At 42.5% G+C, this 9,804-nt stretch overlaps 1 protein-coding gene across 2 annotated transcripts; it reads left to right on the top strand.

Moving 5' to 3' along the window:
• Positions 1-460: 460 nt before the first annotated feature.
• NYX (nyctalopin) lies at positions 461-7,269 on the top strand. Of its 2 annotated transcripts, XM_081196967.1 has the most exons (4): positions 485-592; positions 1,620-1,746; positions 2,155-2,218; positions 5,359-7,269. In XM_081196967.1, exons 3-4 carry the CDS (start codon positions 2,197-2,199, stop codon positions 6,759-6,761), a joined length of 1,425 nt encoding a protein of 474 aa, XP_081053093.1. In that variant the 5' UTR covers positions 485-592; positions 1,620-1,746; positions 2,155-2,196; the 3' UTR covers positions 6,762-7,269. The 2 variants fall into 2 exon arrangements, with proteins under 2 accessions (XP_081053092.1, XP_081053093.1); XM_081196966.1 differs by having other exon boundaries at positions 461-1,746.
• The last annotated feature ends 2,535 nt before the right edge of the window (positions 7,270-9,804 follow it).

Raw genomic sequence — 9,804 nt, forward strand, 5'->3', positions numbered from 1 at the left:
TGAGTTGAAAATTATGTGAATTAAGCTAGGTTTTTATGGTAAGAACTCTTAACCCACCCCCTCAGTAACTAAAGTGTTTGGGGATAGGGCTGGCAGCTCTCTAATACACTGTCAACCTGGTGCCCTCCATATATTTTTTACTATATCCATCCCTTGACACCTTGCTGTCCCCTGTTCCCCTGGAATAAGTACTACAAGGCTCCAGAACAGGAACATTCCTCTTAGGGGATGTGAATCCACTGCAACATTGTGACATATTGCACTTGTATTAATGTACTATGGAAGTGGGTGCAGGCTGTGCCTTGTGTTGCTGGTACATCAAGTGGGGGGAAATAGTGTGGGTTTCTTTTTCTGGTTAAAAGAAATATATATTGGGTAGAATAAAAAGATAATTCCCTGCAGCCAATCAGAAGCCGCGCTTTGGAAGTCAGATGTTTCGGAAGTCAAACAGAATTCCAGAACGGATTCTGTTAGACTTTCAAGGTACGACTGTACAGCAAAGGAAAGTGTGGCTGGAGCAGTAGACCTTTAAAATAACCCCTCGGTTGCTTCTAAAGTTCTCCACTTCTCTTAGCATAGAAAAAGACCACGTGTTTGGTAAGTTAAAGATGGTTTACTTACAAACTCTTCAAAGATCAGATTCGTGTGCTTTTCCATAGAGCAGTCAGAAAAGACAAGCGGTAAGACTGGAGTTCCAAAGTCGTGAAAGTTCCTAAAGTATAGAAACATAAGGATGGCTTGCTTAAGTCACATGGTCTAAGCTAGAGGTAGAGTTCGCATGATGGAAGAACAAAGGCTTTATCACCTTCCTAATGTGAGGGGAAGTGACCTAGTTAAACCTGGCAGGACAGCTTACTCTATGGTCTTAACCCTTTCATGCATTAATTAGGCTTAAGCCTGATTCTCCCACAAATACTGGGTGCAGATGCACCGAAAAGCACAAACATGCAAGTTAATGTTTCAACAACAGAACTTTGCCTTTTGCTCCACCCTCCCCCAATCTGGAAGGCATGCTGGGGCAGGGAGAGCAAATAAAGTGCAATTGCATGACTGCAGCTGATGGCCACAGTCTGCACTATGCAGCAGGTTGGTTGTGCAACTAGTGCATGCTAAGAGAACAGCATCTGGCACCAGAAATGTTTGTTACTTCAGCCCTGGTGGCTGGACAGCATTTTTCCCACTGCACCTGTGGGGGCATTGTTCAAAGACTGGGGGGGGGGGCACATTTCTGTCCCAGCCTCTGCTTTCTGAGGTGGCTGCCTCACTCAGCCCAATGGTAGATCCAGTTCCACTGCTATGTGTTGTGGTTCAGATTATGGCAGGCAGCTGAGTTTTGAGACTTTCCCTTGATAGGAGAAGTCAGGTGTGTGCCTTCCTCAGTCACTGTGTATGCTAAAATCATAAGCTTGCCCTCAAACATAATTATATGCCTCTCCTTATGTAACTAGCACTGGGCGAGGGTTGTTTTCCTTTGTAATGCTGGGGATGGCCGAGGGCCAGCTCCTGTCTGATTTTTGGGGGGTGTGAGGGGAATAAAAGCTGATGGATTTGTCAACAATCCAGGAGCTTTATGGAACAAGACAAATTCATCCGTCTCTGCTAATCCTCCCCTGATACAGAGGATTTTCCTGCCATTAAATGATAGCTTTTGAGAGCAGAGAAAATGCCAGCCTTTCAGAGATGCTGCAACAGAGCTAACCGCAAGCTTCAGAAGAAAAAAGGACAACACAGACATCCCCCTGTCAGGTAAGGGAGGCAGGTAACCAGTCCTTTAGGTGTTGGTGGAGGAAAGTATCTGTGGCTGGTTACATATAGCCATACATTTACATTATTTCCAGTCCACTTCATATTTCAGTGTGATGTATTATAAGACTGTTTGGGCAAGTAGGATCGCAATCCAATAAACAATTTTTTGGGAGAAAGTCCCATTGAATTTAGAGGGAATCCAATTCACTCTGAAAATAAAGATGCGAAGGATTGGGTTGCTGGTTGGAAAGGTTTGTGGAAGAAACCAGCGGAAGGGAGATCAGTTGTGCTTTCAGACAGAGGATGAAAAAAACATATTATAAGCAGTACATTTTTAAAAAGAAAGGCAAAGGACAATTGCAAATCAGAACTGTATGGCATAGTTCCCTGTTTTTGGTCTGCTTTTAGATTTTGGAGGACCTGAGATGCCACAAGCAACTAATCAGGGTAATGTTTGTCATCATTTTAAATGGTAAGTAGACTTTTCATTCCACAAAATTTTACAGCAATTTCTAAAGCTAGTAGTGTGTAGTTCTTTTATTTTGAAAGAGTTAATTTATGTTAAGCACCCACTGTAGGGAATTTATCAGTTTTTGGAGTCAGATTTTTCAGCATAAAGGTACAGGACTGGATCATTTGACAATTATTACAACATCTGTGTCATTTTTCTGCTATGCTACCCTTTTACTTCAGTCATATCTGGACACCAGCAATTCCCCTTTTGTTTAATCTATTACATTGATTAGTTTTTGTGGTTCTTTGAAGAAAAATATGGACCATGAACTTTGAGGAAATTGTATCCCTCTGTGGACTCTACTTAATTATGTATTAACTGTCTTTCTGTGTAAAGACAGTATGGCGGCTGTCTTTTAAGCTTATTCCTTTCTTTGGATACCTAAAATGGATACTTGCTACAAATGTCAAATTGACATTTGGGATTTGAAGAACTTTTCAGCATTTTGTGTGGCTTAATTTGTGACTTTGATTAGGGACAATTTTATGAAAAATAAAAACACTGCCCATTCCCTGCTATACTGAGGCAAATTAGAATAAAGTGGGGATCCAGTTTACAGTGGGGGGGATTATTTACCTCAGTTTAGTGCTCTTTTGACTTAGTTTATCCTTCCTTCTCTTGCATGGAATAGCTAAGCCCTTCAGGTAATGCATACTTAATTCTGGGTGACACAGTTTTGCGTTAATAATGCCTAAATAAACAGTAGACTAGAGCTGTGCAGATAGATGATTTGATGGTGGAGTATTGCATTGTGGTCACTAAAGCTGACTTACACACAATACACAGACTAGCGTTGATGCCTTTTAGTTAAGGGGAAATGAACAGAAAGAGTTATGCAGCAGGCTTTATTTTACTGCAGCTGTAGGCCTTAATGTTACCACCCTTTATGTTCCTAAGTACCAAAGATACATCTGTGTAGGAGAAAGCAGTGTTTCTTACCATTTATTAACATAAATGATGGTGTGTGTTTTTTTTAAAAATCCCTTTAAAATGTCCTCTCCTCCACCCGAAGTACTTGACTGATTATTCCTATTCCAACTTTTAAGGCAGGACTTATAGCAGGGATGGGGAGCCTAGAGCTCTCTGAATGTTGTTGGACTACAACTCCCATCATTTGCTGATCATTGGCCACGCTGGTGATGACTGATGGGAGGTGGAGTCCCAACAACAGCTGGAGCAAGGATGGGGACCCTTTTTAAGGGGCCATGGGGGGGGGCAGAGGCAAAAGTGTGCAGAGCAATGCGTTCCAACATAGCACGAGTGGGTCTATGTTTCTCCTTCCCTGTGTGCCCCCCAAAAATCTGCTTTGGAGGGTTGACAGTCTCTCGCAAGCAGATGTTGGTGGGGGCACAGTGGGGAGAAGGGAAATCAGAAGTCTTGTTGCACAAGCTGATTTCCATTATGCAAGCAGATCAATATCATTAGGTGTTGTCTGCTCACTATTCAGTAAGCGTGTGTAGCATTCCAAGCTTCACAGAGAGGACTTTTAGAAAGGCTACAAGCACACATTTATTAATTACATGTTGCTTTATAAATGTATTTTGTTCTGGGGGATAGTCCATTAGCAAGTTTCAAGCAGCACCTAGAATCCTAGACACGAAATGATTCTCAAACGACAAATCAGGACAGTCAGTTTGGACACATTTCCACCTCTCCAGATAGTCATTAAAAAGTGGTCCTGAGTGCAAGTATCTGCCTGAGTGAATGTGACATACCACTGACACCTTGTCCAAGTCCTTGATGGTTTCTGGAATTAATATTATTAATAATAGTGGAGTGGTATTCTAACTCATTCCCTCGGTGCAAAGATTACCGCTAGCGCAACGGGACTTTCTTCCTCTTCTCCCTTGCACCCTCCCCAAATCTGGAGTATTGAGGGGAACCTTTGAACAGATTTAGCAGGGACTTGTCCCACTGAAGGCAGAAGACAAAACTTTGAACTCGTTTTAATTAGCTTGCTCTTAAAAGCTGAGTACATTTTTGGCCCAATACCACATGTTTGTGTTTGGTTGCGAAGACCTGCTAGCTTTTACTGCTTATACTCCATTAACTTGTGTTTAAAAAATTGTTTGCCCAATGCTTGAAAATGTGGGGCCCTGTGAGCAGATAAGCTGACACAAGGACCCTGTAATATTGCAGTGACATTGATGCCTTTAAACTCTCATCACCTGCCATGATGACAATCTTATCGGTTGGCTAGCCTGCCCACAGTGTGCACTTGAGAAGCCTCCCCATTCACAACCAATAATTTCAGTTTCTCCTTTTCGCTATCGAGAGAGTCCTAGGCTTAGTTCCAGCTGCATCCCTTAAATACAGTTCACAGGAACAGAGAAAACGTACTGATGGGAAGAGGATGGGAAAATGCCTTCATTATGTAAATTGGGGGCAAGTCTCTCCCTTGAAAGGATCCCAAAGAAGAACCTATTGGATGTGATAGCGAAGCTTGTAGAGCTTATTGAGATTCTGCGAAAGTAAATCAGCTTCTTGAAACTTAATAGGACCCTTCCACAGCTGGTGTTTGTCTCAGCAACTAGTCACTCAATCCCAGTACATTTCTGGGCTCAATTCAAAGGGTTGGTGCTGACCTTTAAAGCCCTAAACGACCTTGGCCCAGTATACCTGAAGGAGCGTCTCCACCCCCATCGTCCAGCCTGGACACTGAGGTCCAGCGCTGAGGGCCTTCTGGCGGTTCCCTCACTGTGAGAAGTGAGGTTACAGGGAACCAGGCAAAGGGCCTTTTCAGTAGTGGCGCCTGCCCTGTGGAACGTCCTCCCTGCAGATGTCAAGGAAATAAACAGCTACCTGACATTTAGAAGACATCTGAAGGCAGCCCTGTTTAGGGAAGTTTTTAATGATTGATGTTTTAATGTATTTTTAATCTTTTGTTGGAAGCTGCCCAGAGTGGCTGGGGAAACCCAGCTGGATGGGTGGGGTATAAAGAATTTATTTATTTATTTATTTATTATTATTTATTATTACTAGTAAGCAAGATCCATTCATTATATAAATATTGTGTTTTGATACTGTGAGTGTTCACTAATATCTGATTTTTCTCTTTCTCTCCCCCCGCTTCCCTTGCTGGTACTCTTCCTTGCCAGTCCTTCTCTGCATCCCCCCTGTTCACTGTGTGTGGGCCTGTGTCCGCTCCTGCCCCACTAGCTGTGTGTGCACTCAAGAGAGGAGTTGTGCCATTCTTTGTGACCGTGCTGGTTTCACACAGATCCCTAAAGAGTTTCCCTGTGAGGCCTACTCTATTAACCTGGATAAAAATAGCATCAAATTCCTCGCTGAGAGGGCATTTGGTACCCTCCCATCCCTCAGATCTCTCTCATTAAGCCACAACAACATATCCTTCATCACTCCTGGTGCTTTCAAAGGGCTAGCCAGCTTGACGGAACTAAAAATGGCCCACAATGAATACATTCAGTATTTGCACACAAGGACTTTCATTTCACTCAAGAGGCTCGTCAGACTGGACTTAGCGGACTGCAACCTTTTCAACATCCCAGACAGGATTTTTATAGAGCTTCCAGCTCTTCAGGAACTCTTTTGCTTTCAGAACAACTTCAAAAGGATTCCAGGAGCGATACGAGGGATGGAGAATTTGACCCATGTTTATCTGGAGAAAAACAAGATTGAAGCTGTGGCTTATAATTCTCTCTTGGGTCTGACCCAGCTGAAATATCTCAATCTGCAAGATAACAGAATAAACGTGATTCATGACAGAGCTTTTCAGTACTGTCAGAAATTGGAGTATCTTTATTTAAATGACAATGTCCTCAGTGACCTCCCTGATAACTGTTTTGACGGCCTAAGACGTCTCAACATGCTTAATCTTGGCGGCAATTTACTTCGAAATGTCTCTAATACATGGTTCCAGGACCAGTTAGAGCTGGAAGTTTTGTATTTGGACAGGAACAGGATTAGCCACATTGAGGAAGGGGCTTTTGAAAACCTCATAAGCTTGGTGTCTTTGCACTTGAACAGTAACAACCTAACCACCTTGCCTTTCTCAGTCTTCCAACCTGTCTACTTCCTAGGAAGACTCTATCTTTTCCGGAACCCCTGGGAATGCGACTGCAGGATTGAGTGGCTGAAGGAATGGATGGAGAACTACAGACTCGTTAGGGATATTCCTTGTGCCTCCCCATCCTCTGTGGCCGGTCTTGACTTAACTGATGTTTCTTTCGAGAGAACGCCTGAAGGTTTTTGTCTTGACCCAGAGGAGCTAAATGCCACAACTTACAATCCTTTCGCAACCGCAGAACCACAATCTACCACAGAGAACAAGTTCAACAGCCTTATCTCTAAATTCCTGCTCCAGAAGGGCCTTTCGGAAGAAGTAGGAAACACCACAGAAGCTTTTGTCAACACAACCTTGTTAGATGGATTGACTAATGAGGCATCTTTAGGACTGGGGGAATGCAATATCAGATTAGTATGTTATCTAAATCTTTGGATATTGTTTAGAACTACTAGAAGTTCTATACCCTCTGTATAGTGTTTTGTACAGGATAGAATGTTAAGTACCACCTTCAGACATAGATCAGGTACAAAAGGTCTCTGTGGTTTAGTGCATATTTAGACCTAGTGATCTACTTTGGGCCCATCTTTCAAAATAGGTTTAGGTTCACAGAGGCAGAACTCATTTATAAAGCGCTTTATAATTTTATAATCTGTCACACTGAGTGAGTGTGATTCCTGTCATTAGTCTCCCATAAGAGTGACTCTAAAGTAAAGCTGCAGTAAAATTAATCCAAATTCACGATGAATTGAAAGGTTGGCAGGAACATGATTGCTGTTCATATTTTATAATCAGACATAGCTTAATAAGGAAGACAGAAAACAATATGTATGGTGATATGTACTGAAAAAAATAGATAATGGACTTGCAGCTTTACTAAGGGATTTGGCAAGACATTCTGGTGGTTCTTACATATAGGATGCTATTGTCATGGAACAAAAAAGGGTGATGGTGTTCTGCAGCTATTAAAAGGATCAGAAAAACATAGGGATCAGTTTCTCTGTATGAATCTCTTGCACCTGATGGGAACCTATTTAATAAGACTAAAGCATAATAATCCAGATATTAGGGATGGGGTTTTTCCCTTTTTCTGCCATGTTTTTTATAAACACACTTCACAAACATATATCCATGTTTAAACAAGACTTTTCACTTCCTCTGCTAGACCTAATTCCTCTGCTTACTGTAGGGAGAGCATTTCACCATTGCTACCACAAACTGTACTTGCCATGCCTGTGAGTCTGGCAGTGTTGAGAGAGAGGCCTAACAACTGCCACCGTCCCATTCCATTATCTTCAGGGGACAGCAAAGGAAGCTCCTCTTAACACCCATGATAGCTACATGGAATTACTACCATTAAGTAGTGGGTTGACAAAGCAGATGACACAGAGATTCCTCCAAGTAGTTCTTTATAAGTAAGCTGGAACTGAACTGAACAGAACACAGCTCAGCCGGCCTGCTTTTATAGCCAGCCAGCTGTCACATTGTAACAACAACCCAGGGTTTCCCGCCTAAATTAACTGACGTGGACCTGAGTGAAAACAATATACACAATACCCCTGGTGGCCAGGGTGAGCACTTCAATACATAACAACTACTATATCAGATGCTAGGAATTAAAAAAACACACACGGGAGGAGCACCACACTCGTGTCCTAACTATAAACTGGCTAGTTTCTGTGGGAAAGAAGAATGCTGGATTAGATGGAGACAATTGACTTTTACCAAGATGGAGCCACAAATGCAGTTTAAGGCAAGCTGCTCCTTTGCTCCCACAGCTGCTGTCACACCCATTTTTACAGAAGACCTGCTTCTGTAAGGCCACAAATGTTGACACTGCCAAAATCATTTCTGCTTCCAAGGCTGACCTCTCTCATTTGACTCAACATTAGCTGGAGTGCCATGGTTTGAATTGTTCTCCCCTCATGATAGCCACACTTTGCAGAAACAAGGGAAATAAAATTCTGGCAGCTTTATAAAGAAAGGCTGCTAACATTCTTCTTCAAACAATGCATAATGAACATACAGAACTCACAGCTGTGAGGTGTGCTGACCACCATTAGTTTCGATGGGTTAAAAAAAAAAATCTGAATTGACATATTGACAGCTTTTACTTGTGATAGCTAAACATAATCTCTATGTTCAGATGCAAGATACTTCCAAAACACATGGGTATATTAGAGATAAAAAATAAGAGAAAGCCACTACCATCTTCATGCCCAGTTTTTGAGCTCCCAGAGACATTTGGCTGACTGCTTTTGGAACAAAATGTCTGAATACATGGCCTTCCCACCAGGCGTGTTGTTACGTTCTGATGCAACAACCATGACATGAATTAAAATATTTAATTTCTCATAGTGATCTCTCCCAAAATTACATTTTCACTTCAGTTAATTTCTTCAATAGTCATCTCCCACCCTGATTTTCCCACTAAGTAGTGTTACTTGTCATGATCATTGTTTTTAAAATTGCTTTATTACATCATTACATCCAGTCATTTCATCTCTCCTTCAGACTTTGTCCACTGGGCTGTGGGTGAACTCAAGGGAGGGAGAGGGGAGGGGGTAAGCCCCTGACTCTTCACAGGTGCTGAGCAAGCCAGCAGTCCTCTCCACCAAATAGAAGGGACTTGGACAAAGCAGGGTATGTAGCATATATAATGTAAATAAAATTAAAATGGGCAGGGACAGCTGTTATGCTATGGGCAGTGGCTACTCAGGTCAGTAAGCCATTTGCCCCTGCCTCCATCATCCCTACCTCTCCTCTGTGAAGAACAGCTCAGGACCACAATACCTCAAGGACCGCCTCTTTCCATATGAACCTACCCGGACCCTGAGATCATCTTCTGAGGCCTTTCTTCGTGTGCCTCTTCCTCGAGAGGCCCGGAGGGTGGCAACACGAGAACGGGCCTTCTCTGCATTGGCTCCCGTCTCTGGAATGCTCTCCCCAGGGAAGTTCGCCTGGCGCTTTCATTATACACCTTTAGGCACAAGGCAAAAATGTTTCTTTTAAACCAGGCCTTTGGTTGATTTGATTGACATCCTATGCCCTTTTAAAATGTGGGGTTTTTTTTGGGGGGTGTTATTGGGTTGTTGTTTTATTTTGATTATACATTTTGTGGTTTTATATTTTGATTTTATTCTGTGACCTCCAAGTACAGGGCAGTATATATCAATTCAAATAACTCCACCACAAGCAACTATGTGGTACTCCTGAACTCCCTATGACAGAACTGTAGAATCACAGAACTGTAGAGTTGGAAGGGACCACCAGGGTCATCTAGTCCAACCCCCTGCAATGCAGGAATCCTTTGCTCAATGTGGGGCTCGAACCCACAACCCTGAGATTAAGAGTCTCATGCTCTACTGACTGAGCAAATCCTGCAAGTGCCATTTATGCAGCCACACCACCTGGAGTCTCTTAACCCTTCAATTACATCTCAAATAGCACATAACAGGCCATTTAATTATTATTCTGTTTTTTAAATTTGCTTTTAAATGGTTTGTTGTGCTATAGGCAC

Source organism: Podarcis bocagei (assembly GCF_964188305.1).
Source record: "Podarcis bocagei genome assembly, chromosome: 6".
NCBI classification, from domain to species: domain Eukaryota; kingdom Metazoa; phylum Chordata; class Lepidosauria; order Squamata; family Lacertidae; genus Podarcis; species Podarcis bocagei.